At 36.6% G+C, this 23,714-nt stretch overlaps 1 protein-coding gene across 5 annotated transcripts in view; it reads right to left on the reverse strand.

Annotated features, from left to right (window-relative positions):
- Window positions 1-23,714, reverse strand: part of MYO3A (myosin IIIA) — a 239,889-nt gene that overhangs the window by 55,962 nt on the left and 160,213 nt on the right. For all 5 annotated transcript variants that reach the window (XM_077896753.1, XM_077896752.1, XM_077896751.1 and 2 more), the window contains 5 exons: window positions 14,556-14,709; window positions 12,430-12,518; window positions 10,147-10,276; window positions 3,509-3,588; window positions 2,973-3,050 (listed from right to left, as the gene is read on the reverse strand). In XM_077896753.1, coding sequence (XP_077752879.1) covers window positions 2,973-3,050; window positions 3,509-3,588; window positions 10,147-10,276; window positions 12,430-12,518; window positions 14,556-14,709 — 531 coding nt within the window. The remainder of the gene's footprint in view (window positions 1-2,972; window positions 3,051-3,508; window positions 3,589-10,146; window positions 10,277-12,429; window positions 12,519-14,555; window positions 14,710-23,714) is intronic.

Here is a 23,714-nt window from a genome sequence, read left to right on the forward strand (position 1 = left end):
CAACAAAAATAAATTTCCCAGTGTAGCATACAGAAACTTAAGTCTTTTTTTTTTAATTCTAAGAAAAAAAGCCCTGAAAATTGGATGTTACATGTGTTCACATTAATTCAGTCGATGGAGGAAAACCCGTATTAATGAAAATTTTATTTGTAGCATATTTTTAAAAGTACAGATTTACTCATAAAAATATAGAGGCAATAACTTGGAACTTAGCTATTAAAAGGTTGCCTGTACATTCTTAAAGCAACTTTAATTAAGAGATGAAAATACTTTTCATATAATTTGTAAGTAATTATATCCTCTCACAGAAGCTTGCTGATATGTAATATTTAGGCATACAATTTAATTTCTTGCTTACACTATTAATTTCCTTGTTCAATTCTTTCTTTATAGAAAGTATGAAAGTAAATCTTCAATGCCTGTCAGAATCATCTCCTGGTTTAAAATAAGGAATGAGAAGTTAAAGCAGTGTCACAAATAGGATATAGGAGTTACAAAAATAAGCAAATTCATTTAAGTACTCTAATCTACTCGAGTTTGATAATTGTGCTATTTATTTTAGAATTTCACATTTTTATTTGAATTTTATTTTATTTTAGAATTTTCAAAGTCACATAGATATGAAAACTGTGTGTTCAGCAACAGCAACTACGGGATAGCTAAGTATAACATATTAGGACGTTCACAGCTCAACTAAAAGTGGAATCTCAGAAAATGAGGATGTTAAAGACCAGCGCTGCAATTTACTGGCAAGGTAACAAATGTATAAACATAGACAGCTGGTGTCAGCTGGATTTCTTTTAGTGTTGGAAATATAGAAGCCTACGGTTACAAATCCAGAGCAAGCCAAATACTGGAATTACAAAAATGATAAAGCCCTGGATTTGCATGACTGCTTCTTAGGCACTGAAACTCAGATGTGATCTTCTGATCCTTGCCACTTTGGGGCCCCTTTTCATTACACTTATCTGTGAGCCATCATTCCTTCTGTAGCCATGCAAGCACCTGCCAGGTACTGGAATTAACAGAAGTGATTCACTTGCTGTTGGCATTCTGAGCAGGAGCATACTACAATTTAGGCACTGGTTTTTCCTAGGGACCAAGGCATGGTGTTACACTACGTTCACTGTCTGCAGAATGAAAAATAACTTTTAAAAAAACATTATATACTCTATGGAATGATCGTCTATCATTTTTCACTTCAGCCTGAAGAGTAAAACGATCTTATGAACTAATGTTTTAAACATACACACAGTGTTTGATGTCAACAACAGTGGACTGATGATGGTCTTGGATAACTCACTTAAAAAAAAAAGGAAAATAATCCATCTGCAAATATGCTTGGTAATTCAGCTCTGCTGTGGTCCTGGTGTAAGGTGAATGTATCAGCAGCAAATGTGAGAGATATTAAGCATATCTTAATGTACTAGGTGCTACTCAAAGATGATTAAGCACACACTGTCTGCTATGAGCTTAGGTCTTGAAATATATTAAAAAAAACTATTCAGCTATTTTTAAAAGTATTTCATGATTCTGTTAGAAAACTAGATTTACTTACTGAATACATATAGTAAATTTAGCCTAATTTCCTCCGTTTTTCCCACCTTAAATGATACTATTAATAATTTCCAATTTTTAGTTGGTATTTTCTCTATATTCATTGGATTCATATTATTTAATTAAAATTTAAAAAATTTCAATTTAAAAAAAAGATTTTATTTATTCATTTGAGAGAGAGTGAGGGAGAGCATGAGTAGTGGAGAAGGGGAGAGAAGGAGGGAGAAGCAGACTCCCTGCCAAGCAGGAAGTCCAATGTGGGGCTTGATCCCAGGACTCTGAGATCATGACCTGAGCCAAAGGCAGATGCTTAACTGACTGAGCACCCAGGTGCCTCAATATGATTTTATCAGAAGAGATAAAAAAGAACAGACACCAATAACAAAGGCAGGGTTATCTAGAGTTCTTCAGAGCAAAGAGGAAATAAAGTACTTCCTTTCTGCCTTTTCTCCCATATTGTCCAAAGAAGAAAAGTAAGAAAGGTCACCTGACCCCATGTTAAGGACACAGTGATTGACTTTCTTGGCATGTTACCCTACTTCCCTGGCATCCGTTCTTCTTGCCCCGTGCTTATACCAGTTCTATTTTTCTTTTGAGGTTTTCATCTTGTCTATGTGCAGAGAGATATGGAATAGACATGGATGCTCAGATTTAGCCCATCTGTCCACCCTAAGATTATTTAGGAGTGGGATGGAGAAGTGATAGGTAGTTATCACAGCACTGAATTAAAAACCCTGTCAGGTTTTGTTCCAGTGGAAATGCGTTTGGTTCTTTGGACAAATTTTAACCAAGGTGTAAACTTCCATTAAGACTGACTCAGTATGCAATAATTTTATAGGTAAAATATCAAAGCAAACCAATCCATAGGTTTTTGGCAGTACTCTCTACTATAGTCTGTATTTAACAAATAATAAATGGAATATGATGAGAATTAACTTTTGCTGATAGGACTCTGATATTTATTACTAGCTTTTGATCTGTACTCTCAAAATTAATAACCTTCCTGGGGTGCCTGGGTGGCTCAGTCAGGTAAGCCTCTGACTTGATTTTGGCCCAGGTTATGATCTCATGGGTTGTGAGATCGACTCCTAAGTCAGGCTCTGTGCTGGCATGGAGTCTGCTTAGGATTCTCTCTCTTCATATTTTTTTTTGAAGATTTTATTTGTTTATTCATGAGAGATACAGAGAGAGAGAGGCAGAGACATAGGCAGAGGGAGAAGCAGGCTCCCTATGGGGAGCCTGTTACAGAACTCAATCCCAGGACCCTGGGATCATGAACTGAGCCAAGGGAAGATACTCAACTAAGCCACCCAGGTGTCCTTCTCTCTTTTCATCTTGTTCTTCCCCTCCCTGACTCTAAAATTAAAGAAATAATGAGATTCCTAAGCATAACACATCATAATTTAATATCTTACTCTAAAATATGATGCAACTGTTTGTGTCTTCATGTTGGTTGTCTCTATGGCACGACGTGTGGCTTCTCCAGTTTCATCCTATAAAGACCAAGAAAGACAGTGATGCTTCAGTATCTACTCTACTTTATGATCTCCAAGGAGCACATAGAATTTCCTTCAAGTTATCATGGTCTATAAATTCAAATACATAAAATAACAAAATGTTAAAATTTTTACTTAGGGTAATTGTTTTGTCAGTCTCATTGGAATTTTCATTGGTCTTTTAAGGAATGTGAATATCTCAGAACTTAGCTAATATATTTTTAGTTGGTTTTAGTGCAACATTAAAATGAGCTAAAAAGGAAGAGTTAGGAATGTATCATAAATGCATGATTACTTTAGTGGCTAGCAGTAATATGAACATAACTAGTTAAGCAGAAAATAAAGATCAAAGAAAGAAAACCTAAAATGTGGTTTACTTTTAAGAGCACACTCAACACTGCCATTATAAAGGTTAGATTCTCAGATTCACTGTCATGCAAAATGCATTTTCTTACCTTTGTCAAGTTGATTGATTTTTCTGAAATCCTCATTTGATAATTTATTATATTTTTAGTTTTAGAATGTGGCAGGTTACCTGTAGGAATGGGGATGAAATTAATATACATTTTAGAATCCTTAATGACTAGAAGACTTTCTTCATTTACTTAAGTATTAAAAAAAATTATTGATCCCACAGTATTCATCCTTGGTTTAGTATGTATGAGAAATTTAGGGATAAAATAATATTATATAAAAATTTGTAACAAATTTTAATTTCAGAAAAAAAATCCAGCTTGGAGATTAGAAAAAGTACAGGTAAGTGTTAGGTTTCCTTTAATTGCCACAAGATATGGTGTGATTCTAATAAACAGAACAATTTGTTTCAAGCGTGTATGTGTTAAATGACTTCTGAGATTTTCTTTAATGCAAAGGTAAGCTTTACAATGGGCCTTAAAAATCATAGGGATTATTAATTCATATGAAGTGGTTATAAGAAAACCAAGAATGGTTGAGAGCAATGGATGTGTTCAATCTAACATTCAGAAATAAGTGCGCCTGGTGCTAGGGCTACTTATTCTTTTTAAAAAGATTTTATTTATTTATTCATTCATGAAAGACACACACAGAGAGAGAGAGAGAGAGAGAGAGGCAGAGACACAGGCAAAGGGGGAAGCAGGCTCCACGCCAGGAGCCTGATATGGGACTTGATCCCGGGTCTCCAGGATCACGCACTGGGCCAAAGGCAGGCGCTAAACCTCTGAGTTACCCAGGGATCCTGCTAGGGCTACTTAAATGCACACAACGAAGGTATAAAAATATTCTAGTGTAGTGAAAAATTATGGCCGCAGAAGCCAGGCAGACCTGGATTTGAATACCAGCTGTGGTACTTAAATTGTGTTGCCCATGGATCATTTTCTTAGTCTCTGAGCTGCGTTTTGAAACCACATCAAGGGGATAATGCTGTCTGCCTTACAGAATTTTGATGACATGTGACAGTATGTCTGGCACATGGTGGGCACAGAAATGTTAGTTCACCTTCTCTCCTGTTCCACCCCTCACCAAGCATGATAAACAACCCACAATCTAAGAGTTCATCATCTCAACAGTAATGTTTAAATATATCTCCAGAATTTGGTATCACTTCAGAAAGATTATTATTTTCCCTCTCATTCTTTTAGGTGAGAAGTAAAGGCTACATACTTTTTGTTTGTTTTTTAGAGTGAGAGAGAGAGAGGGTGAGAACATGTGCATGCATGCCAGGGTTGGGGGCAGTGGGAGAGGGAGATAGAATCTTAAGCAGGCTTCATGCCCTGCAAGGAGCCTGATTCAGGGCTCAATCTCACAACCCTGAGAAAAAGTGACACAAGCCCAAATCAAGAGTTGGGCACTTAACCAGCTGAGCCTCCTAGGCGCCTCAAGGCTACATGGTTTTTTGTTTGTTTTGTTTTGTTTTGTCTTTAAGGCTACATGTTTTGACAAATCCTTCACATTCTTTGTGGTGGCAAAAGGCTGGCTCGGGGTAATGATGTGCATGGGACCCTGCCTGGGTTGTGGCTGGCAGTGCCTCTGCTCTGCTGTCTTCCCCCTTCCCTTGTTCCCAGGAAAAGTGCTGCAATGGATGTGTGTGCTTTTACACTGGGCTGCACACTGACTGTTCACTCTTCAAATGTGAAACTTACTGCAGACAGCAGAGTGGACAGAGATAGTAAACATAAACTTCAGAGGGGTGGCTGTGGACTTCCACTTGTTGTTTGTTTTTTATTTAAGGGAAAGTTTTAGAAAAATTTACCAAAATTACTATAGACTTGGAGGTTGCTTGGAAGCATAATAAATATACAAAGGACTAGTAGCACATTAATTAGAATAGACCCCTTACTTAATAAATACCATTACTTAATATTAGCCAAATAAGAGCTAAAAATTTAAGTTTCTCTAAAAACTAAGCAGCTAGAGGAAATTTACTGAGGGATTAATCATTTCAATGTAACAACACTTATACATTAATCAACTATTTAACAACAAAATAAATGAAAGCCTTTTAAAAATTCATCAATGCATAGAAACAGGAACTAAAATTAGCATAGATCTTATTTCAGAAAATATATCCACTTTGCCTTTATAGTAGACCTGATAAACAAACCTGTAATAAACCAAGGTAGAGATGTGAGCTGTAAGGAACTATGGTACATTTCCCCCTAATAATGGCTGAGCTGTATTTCATATTTAAAGTTATACATGCAAAGGGCTATGGTTATCTTAGAATCTTGGAGACAGCATAATACAGGATTGAAAAACCCAAACTTTCAAGCTTATTTCTAAGCCTTCCCATAGGGGTAACACTGGGAAAGCTGCTAAACATTTTCAAGACTCAATGACTCATCTGTAAAAGTATTCCTCCTCAGAGTGTTGCTATTAGGAGTAAATAAAAGTACTCAGTACTTTTTTGCAATTTCTAAACAGATTTCTATATTATTATTGCTGTCATCATTATTATTATGTTTGCATTATCTAGGTGAATACAGAACCCAAATGCCTCTGATATCTTTGAGATTCAGAGTCACTATCACATCTTTGATTGTGAAGTTCTCTTCTCCCTGGCCAGTGAGACATGGTGCTGATAGGAAACAGAACATAGTGTTGAGAGCCTGGTTGCATATTTTATAAGGGTAGAAAACATGAGATTAGATGCACAGGTCATTAGCATTAAAAACATTCATGATGTAATGCAATCATCACCACCATCCATGTCCATAACTTTTTTCATCTTGTAAAACTAAAACTTCATACCCATTAAATACTAGCTCTCTATTCCTCCCACCACCAGCCCCTGGCAACCACATTCTGTTTCTGTCTCTATGTCTTTGCCCTAAGTACCTTATTATGAAGAATTAATCAGCATTTATCTAGATATAACAGTTTTTATATGCTGTACATCAAGCAGTACAGGGCACTGATCCTTAAATGAAGGGAAACAAATAAGGTGAGCCCTATGATTACTCCAGCTTTCCGTCTAGAGGTTTTTTTTTCTTTTTAAAGATTTATTTATTTATGATAGACAGAGAGAGAGAGAGAGAGAGAGAGAGGCAGAGACACAGGAGGAGGGAGAAGCAGGCTCCATGCCAGGAGCCTGATGTGGGACTCGATCCCGGGACTCCAGGATCGCGCCCTGGGCCAAAGGCAGGAACTAAACTGCTGAGCCACCCAGGGATCCCCTGTCTAAAGAGGTTTTATGCTGAAATGAGGGGAACCCATGTGAAGACTAGGGAAAATAACAGACGTAACCAAGATAAAAGACATCAAATAGTCGAGTCAGTCAAACTCAACCATATCAATAATCATATTAAATATAAATGGTTCAGAATTTAGAAAAGCAAGCCCACTACATGCTATCTACAAAAAAAACCCACTTTAAATACAAACATAAAAATAAATTGAAAGTATTAAAAATGATATATCACTAACCACTTAGCATAAGAAAGTTGGGAGTCTTTATATTATCAGGCAAAGTAGGTTTCAGAGCAAAGAATATTACCAAGGATAAAAAGCATCATTTAATAATAATCAAGGGGTCTAGTCATCAAGAAGATATAATCATTCTATATGTTTATGTGTCCAATAGATCTTAAAAATACATGAAGTAAAAAATTATAGAAATGAAAGACAAAACAGGTAAATTGACAATTATAATCAGATATTTCAAAATTTCTCTCTCAGTAAGAACCAGGTGAGAAAAAACCAGTAAGGATATAGAAGATTTGATCAATACTATCAACCATGTTGACCCAATTGACATTTATATCACTCTCCACCCAACACAGTGGAATACACATTATTTTTAAGTGTAAATGAAACATCAAACAAGATATACCATATTCTGGGCCATAAAACATGTCTCAGTAAATTTAAATTGATTAAATCATACAAAATATGCTTTCTGAGCACTATGGAATTAAAGGCAACAACATAAAGATATGGAAAATCCCAATATTTCTAGAATTAAAATATAATACTTATAAATAATCCATATAAGTACTTATATTAGAAAAGAAATGTTTTCTTACACCAAGTACCTAAGGTCTCACCTTAGAAATTAGAAAATGAAGACAAAATAAAACCCAAAGTAAACAGAAGAAAGGAAACAAAAATGAAAAATCCAAAAGAAAGAAAGAAGGAAAAGAAAAGGAAAGGAAAGGGAGGGAAATGAAAGGAAAAGAAAAGGAAAAAAATCAAAATAGCAAAACCAACGGAGAAAATCAGTTAAACTATAAACTATGTGCTGGTTCTTTGAGAAGATCAATAATATTGACCAATCTCTAGAAAGAAAATCAATCAAGAATAAAGTGAAAGAGGACACAAAAGATTCAGATCAGGAATGAGAGAGCTGATAAAACTTGATCAGGAATGAGAGAGCTGATAAAACTTCAAGATCTATAGATATTAAAGGATAATAAGGGAATACTGTAATCAACTTTTTGTTAATAAATCTCACTACATAGGTGAAACAAACAAATTTCTTAAAAGATACAACCTACTAAAGCTCATTCAAAAAATTAGATAATTTAAATATCCTTCTATTTGTTAAAGAAATCGATTGAATTTGTAGTTCAAAACCTTTTCACAAAAAAAAAACCTTTCTGGTCCAGATGGCTTCACTGGTGAATTCTACAAAGGAATTTAGAAAGAAATAATACTCACTCCACTTTTCCCGAAAATTGAGGAAATCATTTTATCAGGCCAGTATTACTCTGATCCCAAAATTAGAAAAAAATTATAAGAAAACTATAGCCCAATATCCTCATGGACATAGATGCAAAAATTCTTAACAAAATGTTAGCAAATTTAATCTACCAATACATAAAACTCCAATGCATCATGACCGTGTCAGGTTTTCCCCAGGAATAAGAAGTTGACATAACATTCAAAAATCAATCAGTGTAACTCATATTTACAGATTAAAAAAATAAATGAATGATTATCTCAATAGATGTAGAAAAAGCATCTGACAAAATTCAAATATGCATATCTGATAAATACCCAGAAAACTAGGAATAAAAAGAACTTCCTCCTCCTGAGAAAGGACATCTATGAAAAACCTATAGGTAATATCATTTTTACTGGGGAAAAACTGAATACTTTCTCTCCAAGATCAGGAATAAAGCAAGAATGTTCATTCTTACCACTTGTATTCAGTATTGCTTTGGTGATTCTGGCCAGTGCAACCAGGCAAGATGAAGACATAAAAAGTAGAATAGAGAAGAAAGGGCAAACTCTTTTTTCACAGATGACATGATCATCTGTATAGAAAATCCTATGGAATTTATAAAAAAAAAAAAAAAAAGCTAGCTAGTCTAATAAATGAGCTTAGCAACGCTGCAGGGCAAAAGATCAATCCACAAAAAACCAACTGGATTTCTATATACTAGCAACAAATAGAGTTTTAATTAAAATTACCATTTATTACAGCATAAAATGTGATATAGTAGCAGATAATTTAACTAAAGATATATAAGACTCACACACTGAAAACTACAAAATATTGCTGAGAGAAATTAAGAAAGACTTACATAAATGGAGAGCTATTATTGGGCTCCCTGACAGGAAGACTCAATATTGTGAAGATATCAATTCTTCCAAAATTAACCTATAGGTTCAGCATATCCCAGTCAAAGCCTCAACAGGATTTTTGGTAGAAATTGACAAGCTTATTCTAAAATTTATATGGAAAAACAAAGGAATTATAATTGCCTCAACAACTCTGAAAAAGAACAAAGTTGTGTAGCTTATAATTCTTGATTTCAATTTTTTTTAAAAAATAAAGCTATAGTAATCAAGAAGTATAATACTGGTGAAAAGATAGACAAATATCAGTACACACAATACAAAAGTCCTGATTTTTCAACAGGGTGCCCAGGTAATACAATAGGGAAAAGAACAATCCTTTCAACAAATGGACCTAGAACAACTGAAGGGGGGTTGGAAAGAATGGTGGAAAATATTAGAGTCATGATGAAATATCATCTGGAAGTGATGAGTATACTCACTACTGAATGTGGTAATAGTTTTACAGATCTTTATGCATGTCAAAAACTCATGTTTTACTATCTACACATGTGCTATTTACTGTATGTTAGTTATGTCTCAATAAAACTGTAAAAAAGAAATGCAAAATAATAAAACAAACTCCAATAAAGAAAAACAGCCCAAACTACATTATTTTTCTACTTAAAAGCAAATGCAAAAAAGTATAGGGTTGGCTGGAGCAAAGACATGTAAGTTTCCAATCAATAAGGCAGAGCTCACTAAACCTATAGAACCTTAAAGTACCACCCAAAAGCTGCCCAGTCCCGAAACAGAGGTCATTCTGAACTTGTCAGAGCTAAGCATATTCTTCTGGTGAGCAGCTAAATTATCACCATATTTTCTGGCTAGTTCTTCAAACACTTCTTTAATGAAAACCTAGTTTTTTTATATTCATTTTTACATGTTCTGCAGACAATTTGGGCAGAATGTATTAAAAAATGCATATTTAGTGAGCTGAAAACAAGCCAATATAAAAAAAAAAATGAGGATTATACTGATGAAAACCACAATCAGAAACTACTGAATTGGACCTGAGGAGATTTCTCGGTTAAAGGAAATTGCCTTAGCTTACCTGTTTTTGTCAGAGGGAGACTGACTAGTTGCCGAATTACACTGTTTTCTGATGACCTCAAAAGCAGCACAATATCAGTTGGAAGAGTGTCTCTATTTTTAGCTAAGAACCCACTTGCGTTATAGAGGACCTGTTGATAAAGTATATTTCAGTATCACGATCAATGTCATCCCCATTGTCATCATCACCATCATCAGTAGCAGCAGTAGCAGAATCATCAATAGGTATTTTCTGAAAACTTCTGTGCTGAGTGAGAGGTATACAAAAGTTTATAAAGGCAGTCCCTAACAACTTGGTTGGAAGAGCAAATTTCTCCAGGTTTGCAATATTTTTTGTCAGAGAAAAATTTGTCTTGCTGATTTTATTTGGTTTGAAATCATAAAAGAGGTTTGATTCCTCTTATTTATTATGAAGTTTGGTATGTTTCCTTTCTATGCTTGGAGGGTCAAAGGTGGCATAAAGAAAGCACCCTAAGGCCACCAAGGCATTCTCATTTCTGTGATAATTGATTCACACACAGTGAATTGGCCATTATAGACTTTTTGTCTCAGTAGTAGTATGGTCTTTTTTTTTTTTTTTTTTTAGATTTTATTTATTTATTCATGAGAGACACAGGGAGAGAGAGAGAGTCAGAGACACAGGCAAAGGGAGAAGCAGGCCCCACGCAGGGAGCCCGATGTAGGACTTGATCCTGGGCCTCCAGGATCACGCCCTGGGCCGAATGCAGGCACCAAACCTCTGAGCCACCCAGGGATCCCCAGTAGTAGTACGGTCTAAGTGCACTATGAGTACTTAGAGTATTCATGTTTCTGGCACTTCTAAATAACTTTAAGGCTTTCTAAAGATTAATTGTAACCCAAAGATTTCTATAGGATGATCTAATATTGTTGTTGTTAAGGATGGACTGAATTGTGTCCCTCCAAAATTAATATGTTGAATTCCTGACCCTAAATGTGACTGTATTTGGATAGGATCTTCAACGAGGTAATTAAGGTTAAATGTGGTCCTAAGGGTGGGACCCAAATCCTATAGGACTGGTGTCCTTGTAACAAGAGAAAGGCACACCAGAGATCTCTTTCCCCACCTCATGTACCTAGAGAAAAGGACACATGAGAACAGTACAAGAATGCATCCATCTGTAAGCCAGGGAGAGAGGTCTCACCAGACAGTGACCTTGCAGGCACCCTAATCTTATACTTCTAGCCTCCAGTAAATAAATGTCTGTGCTTTATTTAAGCCATCCATCCTGTGGTATTTTTCTTATGGCAGCCCAAGCCGACTAATATAGCTGTTAAAAACAACTGGATAAAATGATCATAGGAAATTCTTAATGGATGTTTTTAAAAAGGCTTATTTGAAAAAATCATATGCTGAACATTATGGGAGAGGCTATAATATTCAAATTAGATTTTTTTTTTTTTTTTTTTTTTTTTTAGTGACAAAGTCTGTGGAACATTGAAGTCCTGGTAGACCTAAATCTTCCAGGTTCTGTGTTATTTTATTCTGTTCATGTATTTCTCAGTCTCTGCACTTTCTTGATTTTACATCTTCTTGGTCCTCCAATATTTACATTATGGTGAAGGAATTACTTGTTAGTCTGTGCAGATGGGAAACAGAGCATCCTCTGGGTTTAGGACAACATATCTGAGGTTTGCTCCGGTTTGGGAATATGCATCTATCAAGGCATCCAACTGCTGAATAGTCCATTAGTCAACCACACCTAGGCTAGCTCCATTATCCAACCACACCCCTAATCTGTCACTTTCTTCTGTTGGATGGGAGGAGAGACAAAGGCTGCCGTAGAGAGAGAAGAAACTCTAGTCTGAAAAAGGCAGTTTATATAAAAGGTTCCTAGCTATCACTAAAAGAAGGAAAAAGTAGGTTCCCATTGCCAGCCAATCTCACCCAAAGCCAGATCTTAGGATCAGAAAGATGGATGCTTTGAGGCTTGTCTCTTTCTTTTCTTTGTTTTTCCTTAGGCTCTTAACAAAAATTCCTCCAGAAAAACTGTAACATTGTGTTTGTCAAAATAGGAGGACGATTTTTTTTTTTAACCTTTTCAGGATAGTTGCTAGAGGTAGATGCCCTGGAGTGGGAGCGGATGGCACTGGGTCAGAGAGAATACAGGAAGCTGGAGAACAGAGTCAGGGCCAGATTGGGACAGACACAGATGGCTATCTCATTATAACCATCTAAATATTTTGGGCCATAATTTTCATGTTTACCATTATTATTTGAGGAAAGACTAAGAGAAACTCAGTCATAATTCTTCAAAGTCCTTACCTTTCCTGCATAATGGTGAATCCCAAAACTTAGTTCCATTCTTTTGGGTCTCCAGAAGTACTGTGATTTCAGGTTACCTTCAAATTTTTCTACAAAAAGAAAAAAAAAAACAAAAAAAAAACAAAAAAAACAACAACAAATTTTTCTACAGAAAAAAAATTGAACTCCAATATCAGCCATGTAGGAGATCCTCAGAAGGTATTGATTGACAGAATCATCTCTTTCACCATAAAATGGACAATGTGCAGTGAAAAAACAATTTTACATAGCTAATAAATGCAGATTTGGAACATAAATGGTGAGACAAAACTAAAGATTATCAATTTAACCATTCCATTATGATTTAGAGCAGTTCTTTTTTTAAAAAAAGATCTTATTTATTTATTCATGAGAGACAGAGAGAGGCAGAGACACAGGCAGAGGGAGAAGCAGGCTCCATGCAGGGAGCCCAAAGCAGAACTCGATCCCAGGACCCTGGGATCACGACCTAAGCTGAAGGCAGATGCTCAACCACGGAGCTACCCAGGCTTTCCTAGAGTAGCAGTTCTTAACCTCAAGCAACAGAACCCCCTAGAGGGCCTATTTTAACACAGAGCTTCTGCCTTAGTAGGTCTGGGCACTGGGGGAATTCGAGAAATCACATTTCTAGCACATTCTCAGGTAATGGCTGTTTCTGGTCTCGGGACCACATTTTGTGAACCACTGTTACTGAGTCAGGAAACTACCTGAGATTAACTGATCAGAGAGATTTGTGAAACCCAGTCTGATATGGAGCCATGAGCCTAGAAATCTGGTATTCTGGTTCTCCTTTCTATCAGAGGAGCACTAAGTTATTAGTGATTACATAGGAAGAATGGAGGGTCACTAAGGCAGTTACAGTTCTATAACTTTCAGAGTACTTTTTCCTCCATGTCCTTGAAGGGACATTTAACTTCAAAATCAGGTGATTGCTATGTGACAATTTTCCCCAGAACTTTGGGCTTATTTTGTTTTTTATTAGTATTATCCAATTAGAGGAGAGAATAAGCCAGTGAGTGAGTCAGCAGGAAGCAACATCACAGACTTAATGGTAAGAAACAGACTCCATCACCCAAAGTAAATGAGAGAAAATGTGAATCCAAATTTTCTGCAAATATTTATTATACATAATCAATGTCTCTTACCATTACAGAATATGGTATTTCTACATTAAAAAAAATGGTTTTTTTTGTTTTTATTTTTTTTACCTGAACAAGCTAAAGTTTTATTCTTTAAGGAATAAGACATTTTTAACTATTTTAGATGATAATCTTTTATTTAATTTTAATTTTTAAAAATATTTTATTTATTTATTCATGAAAGACACAGAGAAAGAGGCAGAGACATAGGCAGAAAGAGAAACAGGCTCCCTGCAAGGAGCCCAATGCAGGAATTGATCTTGGATCCCGGGATCACACCCTGAGTCAAAGGCAGACAGTCAGCTGCTGAGCCACCTAGGCGTCCCTCAATGATAATCTTTTAAATGCAGCATATGTATCTTTGCCTTCTCAAATAGAAAAAAATGAATATGTTTATGCTTTCTTTGATGACTCAAGAGTATTGTGAATATTTATTAATGTACTGTAATTTAGAGACTATTAAGGTATTGGAGGCTATTTGCCTCTATTAGACAAGTGACTAGATGAATTTATTTCCTCCCCATTAGCTATCTCTTTTCAAATTCTAGAGCTGGCCTTTTGCCCTGCCCTCCAATTTCTAATATGGGGCTGGGTAATCTCTTTTTTTAGGGGTGGGGTAGTGCTGGATAATTTCTAAGGTTACTTATAACATAAGATCCTATGAATGAGGCTCTACCATAATGTAAGGAAAAGTCCAATATCCAAACTTGTTTAATTCATCACTAAATACTTCATCCTATTATAAACATTTGCTAGTCCAGATATTAGACCCAAAGCCTCTTCTTTAAAGTTACATATGCAGGCTTTGTGATAGCTATTTTCTCCCAGATAATAAAAAAAAAAGTTCTTTTTAAGTCATTCAGAGCATTACATGACGGTAGCACAAAACTATGCAGACATACTGATTTAAAATTCACCTACAAAAAAAATAAAAAATTAAAAAAAATAAAAATAAAAAATAAAACTCACCTATAAGAGTCTGGTCAGTAGCCTTGGGAAATCGGCTTTCTTCATCCAGTAGGGATAGCAGACCCATTGGCTTCTGGAGGAACAGATCTAGGAGGGGCCGGTTATCTTCATATTCAATCACTCTGGCATTAACATTTTCATTTAGGTATTCATTCTATAACAGGGCATGAGACAGAGAAAAAATTCACTAAAAATTTTGTGAATGATATGTAATTTGACAGTAATTATCCCAAACTCTATTTTCCACATATTATAAGAAATTGCTTCCTATGACATTGCTCTTAAGCTGAGGGTATCATTTTATTTTTCTTTCCCCAAAACTGCCAGTTCATTAAAGTCAGCGCCAATTCAGGGTAATCATAAAAAGTTTCTAGTGTCTCTACCAGAATGACAGACATCTTAGGCTTTCAAAATACAAGAGAATATGTTGATAATGAGCAGTAATAGAGTTATGCTCCAGAATTTACAGAATATCAATTAGGTATAGTTCAGAGTTACAGTTCCCCCAATTTAAGCTTTTGATCTAGTCTCAGAAATGGATCTCTCAAGAACGTTAACTTCTCAGTCATGATAACATTTATGTTGTCAGTAGGGCGAACAGTTGTAGGTCATAGGAACAATCAGTGGATTTAGAGCCAAGAACACAAAGGTTCATATCGAGGTTCTGCCTCTTAACTAGCATATATAATTCTTTGGGATTTTTTTACTCTATAATCTCCCACTGTCTCATCTACCACGGGGAAGAAACGATCTCCATCTAACAAAGTAAATCTATCTGGTACATTAATAATCAGTTGCCATTGGGTATACTAGAAGTTGCCTAAAACCAAAACAATGAATAACAATTAGTATAAGATTGTGGTGCCAACAAAACAGATGCTACTGATCTATTTCACCAAAGGGGCACTAAGCATCATGTTGTTGCTCCGTTTCTATGACTGCCTTCACACTGTGCCCCCACCCCAGTGCTGCAGTCTATAAGTGGACATGCATGACCCCTGGACAATGACTTGTAGTGATGCTCTCATGCAGGGTGCTAACTGGTTCTCGGGTAATAAAGTAGCTATCACCAGGAAGTGTATGAAATAACCCTGGACTCGGAGAGAATATCCCGCACCACTCACAAATTTAAAATGACAGGCTATTTTCATTATTATTTTAACTTAAAAATTTTTTTCTTAAAATAGGCTCCATGCCCAGCACGAAGCCCAAGGTGGGTCTGAACTCACAACCCATAGACCAAGACCTGAGCTGAGACCAAGAGTTGGACACCTAACTGACTGAGCCACTTCATTATTATTTTAATATATTCTTTAATTCATTAAGTATTTTCATTAAACATCTTATAATAAAGCACTGTGATGGGTGATAAAGAGATGTTTATTTTATTATTATTTTTAAAGAGATGTTTAATAGAACTCCCTGTCCTCAGTGGATTTAAGATCTAACTTGAGTGATAAGGTTAGTAAATGAATATTCAAAATGCAAGGTAACACAGGTTAGATAAACAGTATGTACAATGTAATATAAGGACTTCAGAGGAAGAGAACTTATTTCTGGCAACTGCATGGAGGAAGTTAGCAAATGGCAGGTGGGGTCAAAACTTTTAATCAGTATTTTGGAATCTTATGAAACTGAAATGTCATTTCAAGGGTGTCACTAGTAAAAATAAATGTACATTTTTAAGACAAAAAACTAATACGTAAAAACTTGGCAGTGCCCATTAGGCTAAAAGGTAGATCACCTGAAGGTCATTTAGTTTATCCGGTACATAAAATTGGAAACAATGTCTGGAAGTTTCATAGCGTTTGCATTTGAAGGTTACCTTGGGAGCAATATACAGACCCAGAATCACTTTACTAGTAGACACATCAGGCTGACAGCATATTACAGCTTAAGTGACAACTGCAAAGTTCAGAAGAGGTTTTGTATGTTTTGTATAGAAAGCACACAAGGTTAAGATCTAAATCAATGCATTTGTCATTTCTATTTGCCTGTGTCAGAATCCACAGAACCCTTTTGTGGCAGGTCAGACAGAGCAGAGATGAGTAACTAGCAAAACAATGGGCTCCCCTTGAAGATACTTGTTAGGATTATGTACTCCAGGCAAACCAATGGAGAGAACATGCTATTACTCACGATTTATAAAGCCCTTCTAGTAAAATGAGACTGCCTAAAACAACAGATTATGTACTTTTATAGCAGTTATGACCTCAAAATACTTTGTTTTTAAGCCTAAGTGGAGAAATGAAGATGTATAACTCTTAAGAAAGTCCTCTGCTATGCCCTGTATGTTAAAAATATATTTAAAGCAGAAGATAAGTGGAGTTATTAACTGCCATAGAGGGCTGTTCAGCATATATAATCACTGCCCTGTTCAGATGGCCTGAGTTCCCTTCTGAGAAGGGCAGATGATTAATTATCCAAGTATAAATCAAGGAGGGAGGGAAATCGGAAGACTTAAATGTTGGGAAGCTTCATGCCTGAGTCAAGCTCTTGCTTATTTTTCATTGGGTTTTCAGTGTTAGCTGTAAAAAGGGACAGAGTGGCAAGAAAGCCCATGAAGGTGCCCCCCATCCAGAGCTCTGGCCTAAACACAAGGGAAAGTCTCACCACAGGAGAGAGTCTTCATGACAGCATTGTGTCCTCAGCCTCACACAGCAGCTGGGAAGAGAGGTTGTCCTAGGCCAAAAGGCTGCAAGCTTCCTCATGGCTTTGAAGGGTGGTGGCGGGGAATGTTACCTTTGACCCCTTGGCACAATCTGTCACACAACAGAGGCTGAACTCTCACCTTCTCAGAGACACCTTCCCCCATGGCCCAGACTAATTCAGCAACCCCCTTCCTCAGTTGGTCATGCTCTATCCCTCCCACCATGTTTTAAATTCTTTCACAGCATTTCTAGCATTTTTACTGGATTAGTCTCCCTCTCTTGTTAGAATGGGAACTCCAAGAGGACAAGCACTTTTACTCACCTATTACTTAACTCTATCTAGGGAGACCTGAGCAGGTTAAATAAATGATTGCGTGTTAAGGACTGAACAGTGTCCCCCCCCCCCCACCCCAAACCAAGCTTATACGTTGAAGCCCTTATATCCAGTGTGATGACATTTGGAGATAGGGCCATTAGAGAGGTAATTAAGGCCAAATGAGGCCATAAGCGCAAGGCTGGAATTCCACAGGATGTTTTTTTTTTTTTTTTTTTTTTTTTTTTATAAGAAGAGGAAGAGACCCCAGGGAAGTGACTGCATAGAGTAAAAGCCACATAAGGTCACAGGGAGAAAGGCAGCTATCTATGAGTCCAGGAGGCAGTTTGAAGCTCCGCAGTCTGTGATACCTTATGGCAGCCCCAACAAACAAATACATGAGCTTTCTGGATTCCTTTTGTTAAAAATCATTTTGAAAAGCTCTTTCTAGTGAGAGGAAGACTGTGGTGAAAACTATAAATCATGTGCACATGCATAATCCTAAGCTTCTGATTATAAATGTAATAGATGCTCATGTAAAATCATACTATTTATTCAGTTTTAACTTTATTCCCTTTGACAAAATGGAATGGAGAACATGTAATGAATATATTTTCAGGACGCCTGGGTGGCTCAGCGGTCGAGTGTCTGCCTTTGGCTCAGGGTGTGATCCTGGAGTCCCGGCATTGAGTCCCACATCGGGTTCCCTGCATGGAGCCTGCTTCTCCCTCTGCCTGTGTCTCTACTGCTCTGTGTCTCTCATGAATAAATAAATACAATCTTAAAAATATATATATTTTTTTTTCATGAACATTATTTGAATGGTTACCTGAGATTATATCCTGTAGCTTTATATTCCATTCTCTTACCTGGGGACATTTTAGATTCCTTCTTTAACTATTTTATTTCTTTTTTTATTTTTTTTAAGTCATATCTACACCCAACATGGGGCTTGAACTCATGATCCCAAGATGAAGAGTTGCATGCTCCACCAGCTGAATGAGACTGGTGCCCCCTCTTTATTACTTTAAATAGTGCTCTGATGTACATCTTTGTGCACCAAGTTTTTCTGTATTTTGGATTATCTTTAGGACAGATTAGCTTGTCAACTTGGAAACGTTTCATAGGCTCTGATGATCATTTCTAGATAGATTTTTTTAAAATTCTTGCAGCAATGTGCTTCCTAATCAGCACTGCATACACACTCCTAGCTCACTGCATCCTCACCAGCATTGAATATTCTCATTAAAAAACTTTTTCTGATATTTTCAATAGGAGAAAATGATAGCGTATTGCTGTATTTGCATTTCTTTGATTAGATCTTCAACTACTTAAGAGGACAGTTTGGAGGGGAAATAAAGCAGATCTCTGGTTAGTACACATTACACAATACCTGCCAGCTACTATGAGGAGTGTTATCACTCTGAAACAGATAATAATAAACATAACTTCTTCTTGGGCTCAGAGATAGCATCACATCACCGTCAGTTGCGACGTTGCTGAAGATTCAGGAAGCCAGAGATCAGAATTATGTCAGTTTTCTCTCTTTTTTTCTTGGTTAGTCTACCTGAAGGTTCATCAATTTTATTTATTTTTTTAAAAAACCACAGATCCTGGCTTGACTGTTCTTTTCTATTGTCTTTTTAGTCTCCATTTCATTTATGTCTGCTCTGATCTTTATTTCTTTCCTTCTAATGTTGGGCTTAGCTTGTTTCTTCTTCTAGTTCATTGAGGTATAAAGCTAAATCTGTTTATTTGAGACCTTTCTTTTTCTTTTCCTTAATGTATGTGTTTTTTGTTACAAACATCCCACTTAGAACTGCCTTTGCTGCATCCCTTGAGTTTTGGCATGTGGTGTTTTCATTTCCATTTGTCTCAAGATAGTCTTTTTTTTTTTCATTTTGTATTTTTCTCATAGTTTCTTTTTTTTAAATAATAAATTTATTTTTTATTGGTGTTCAATTTGCCAACATACAGAATAACACCCAGTGCTCATCCCGTCAAGTGCCCCCCTCAGTGCCCGTCACCCATTCACCCCCAACCCCCACTCTCCTCCCCTTCCACCACCCCTAGTTCCTTTCCCAGAGTTAGGAGTCTTTATGTTCTGTTTCCCTTTCTGATATTTCCTACCCATTTCTTCTCCCTTCCCTTCTATTCCCTTTCACTATTATTTATATTCCCCAAATAAATGAGAACATATAATGTTTGTCCTTCTCCGATTGACTTATTTCACTCAGCATAATACCCTCCAGTTCCATCCACGTCCAAGCAAATGGTGGGTATTTCTCATTTCTAATGTCTGAGTAATATTCCATTGTATACATAAACCACATCTTTATCCATGCATCTTTCAGATGCAATGAAACGCCGGGACACCTGCACCCCGATGTTTATAGCAGCAATGTCCACAATAGCCAAACTGTGGGGCAGCCCAGATGGCTCAGTGGTTTAGCGCTGCCTTCAGCCCAGGGCCTGATCCTGGAGACCCGGGATCGAGTCCCACGTCAGGCTCCTGCATGGAGCCTGCTTCTCCCTCTGCCTGTGTCTCTGCCTCTCTCTGTCTGTGTGTCTCTCATGAATAAATAAATAAATAAAATTTTAAAACAAAAACAAACTGTGGAAGGAGCCTCAGTGTCCATCAAGATAGTCTTTGATCTTTCTTTCCAATTCCATTTGACCCACTGGTAGTCCAGGAATACATTGTTTAATTCCCACATATTTGTGAAAACAGGCAGACTGCATCACCATGTAAAAGTCAGTTCCTACCTAATCCCCAAAACACCACCTCATTATTATACCATAGGAGAGTATTTTCTACTATCTGATAGTTTTATCTAAGTATGAAGCTTCAAAAAGATTTTCCTGAAATCACCAAGGTTTCAATCAAGGTATTTGGCTCAAATGACATTTTTCTTTTATAAAAGATGGGCATACAGAGTGACAGGGTCCAATGGAGTCTTTCACTAAACCTCTGCCTCTGAAATGAAGTCCTATCTCTCTCTCTCATATAGGTAAGTCTATCACTTGACACTGCTCCATAGTTTCAGGTATTTTAGAGTCTAGAAATATTTTAATAGCTGGTATAGATGATTCTCAACATTTATGTGCTTGTGTTTGCTGTTTGGAAGTTATAAAGTAGTATCTCTTCTATTTTTAGAAGAACAGTGCATTTGATATAGGATTTATATCAAGAGATGGTATTAGGAATTCCCCTAGGTTTATGGCACTCTGGATATACCACTGTAGAAGATACCATATGCAGACATTCCTCAAACATTTGTGGACTACTTGTTGTGTGTATGTTTAGAAGAAGGTGAGCCTAGAAAAGGTAGAAATAAAGACAAAAAAGGAAGAGTCCCTGTCCTTGAGGGCACAGCATAGAGTCTCTCTGCTTTTCTAACTCTGATGTTACATTCTAGGATTTCTTTGCTGGTACTCTATTTCTTTTTCAACTGTTCCATCTGTAGTTCTACATCCTTCTTTTTAGGTGGTTTCTGCCTTCTCCAGCACCCCAGGCTCTGCTATCACTGCTGCCTGCTCCAGTGCTAATGCTCTCCCCACTTGTTTCCTTCTTTCCCACTTTATGTGGATACCCTTTGGTCTTCCATGTGAAAGCCTGTCTCTATCTCTATTTCTCTTTTCCTTCCTTCCTCCTTTTCTTCTTATTTCCTTTCTTTCAAATCAACAGAGCACCTTTTTCTTCTGCATGAGAGGTTATTTTGTTAGGTCCCTGGTTCTTCTCAACTTTGTTTATTTGTTCATTTGTGAGAAGAACCTATGATACATACCAGAAGATGCAGATTCTGGTCCTGGTTTGTTTCATCAGCCTTTGAGCAAGTCCCAAGGCGTCACTTTTATCTATGACATATAGATGTTCTACTTAGGTTTCTTCTATCTGAAAGATTTCAAAATGCCCCAATTGCCTGAATGTGTTGTGAAACTTAATGAGTGAATGCATAAACATTCTGTTGACAGAACATGTGCAGGGGAAAGAAGCCACATAAACACATTTATTCCCTGATGCCTGCCTTTTAGCAAAAGAATTCCGACTCACCAACTGCTCATATGAGTGTACACATTTACAGAAACTGCCTACGGTGGAAAGAAACCATTGAGAAGTTACTCATTCTAATCATCTTCATTCTAGGAAAAACATTTTGAAGGTTGAAAATCTAGGATTTAGGGTGCTATCGCTACTCAAGGTGAGTTGAGTATTTTTCTTATAGTGAAAAAAGTATGTTAAGATGAACATTTTAATCTAGCCACTTTTTGTGTACGATACCCATTCTTGAAAACTCTTCAAAAGCCAAAAAGATCTTATAAATTTATATTCTACTGACAGGTGACAGGTATTGGCTTAGGATAAGGAGGAATTTCAATCAGGAATTCAGAAATGTAGTTTTTTTATATACCAAGATTTCTTTCACCTTAAACTATTTATCCCCCCCGTCACATTTTTTACCCAAAAAATTTTTTATTTCATCTTGTCAAAACTATGCTCTAACCTGACATGAGGAAAACTATAGTAATTGAATGGATCTATGCTCACTGTTATGTATTTCTTTAAAATTACTTTATATCATAATGAAAATATTTTTTAAATGTCTTAAAACTATACCTAATTATCAAAGTAAGTAACACAAATCCCCACATCACATTAAAGGTACTGACTCAACTTCACTTATAAAAGAGAAACACATTGTGTGTAGCACAGGTGTAGGGCAAGGGATGATGGGAACATGGGAGCATAGGACGCTGCCGGCAAAGAGCCAGCAGGAGAGGACCACATGGGAGATGCTGTAGGTATGCTCTACACACATCCAATCACCTGGATATCAACTTCCATACTCACTTAGTATGCAAGAAGTTTAAGGAACACTTGTACGTGATCTCAAACAGTAACCCAAAACTTGGATGAGCATTTAAAAAGCAAGATTTGTTGTATCAAGAGTTTCTTCCTTTCTTCCTTTTTTTTTTTTTTTTTAGCTTTATTTATTTGAGAGAAAGAGAGCACAAGAGAGGTAAGGGGCACAGGGAGAGGACAAGGGACAAGAAGACTCCCTACTGAGTGTGGAGCCTGACGCATGGCTGGATCCCACAGTCCCGAGATCATGACCTGAGCTGAAGTCAAAGACTAGGTGACTGAGCCACCCAGTCGCCCTTTGCTGTATCAAGGGTTTCTTAAATGCATGGCTGTTTTAATACTTAAAGAAAATGCCTATAAAATGCCATTTATCACTTGGAGAGCTAAAATAAGACAAATGCTACCACCACTGTACACAATGGTTTGTTTAATAGGGAAGAAATTTGGATATGAAATAAAATTTCACACTTTGCAAGGAAAACAATTTAAAGTCATTTATAAAGGGTCTATTTTGAATTACCTACATTTTTTTTTATCAGATGACTAATTCTTTTTACTTTGTAATGTAAAAAAAAGTTGAAATTGTAGATACTGTATAATGAATGAATTTTTGGTCTTTGAAATTGCCACAAATTATGAGTTGGAGCCCATATTCAAAATCTGAAAAGCCTCAAACTTTAGGATGTGAACAGCTGGAGATGAAAGTCATACACATCACTTTCTGCAAGAAAAGCCCGAGCCATAATTGCAGTTATTGTTTGCGTTATGTGCTGTAAATGGTTTCCTGCTTATAAAATGACTTCTAACTTTTAATTCTAGACCCATGGGTGGATATATAAGTGATATATGTAACAGCTTATGCCTGTACAGAACAAATATTAATAGCTCCTAGATATGAGTAGGAGTGTAAACAAGTAGAGTGAATCTTCAGAATTCTAGAATAACACTTTGTTGGATATTTATGTGCTGGGTGCATAATGGTCCTAAAGAATAATGGCATTTTTTCCAACTCAAACTCATGCCCATTGGTGACTCATCAATGGCTGGTTGTTCATTCCCCTTGATGTGAAACAAACTTCCAGAAAGTGGGGTTCATTTCCTCTGTATGTTCTACACCACAATGATTACACCATAGTGTAATTAAAAGAAAGGACAAAACCCACCACTACAGCATCAGCATGAGTCTAACGTGAAGAGAATGTCAAGCTTTCTATCACACTTTGATTACTGTTGTGCTCTCTCTCACTTGGAAGAAAGCTAGAAAACAAACAAAAACAACCAAATAAAAGCAAAATCTTGGCTACACAGTCAGTGTGGAGATTCAGTATGGA

This window comes from Canis aureus, chromosome 5, assembly GCF_053574225.1.
Source record: "Canis aureus isolate CA01 chromosome 5, VMU_Caureus_v.1.0, whole genome shotgun sequence".
Taxonomy (NCBI): domain Eukaryota; kingdom Metazoa; phylum Chordata; class Mammalia; order Carnivora; family Canidae; genus Canis; species Canis aureus.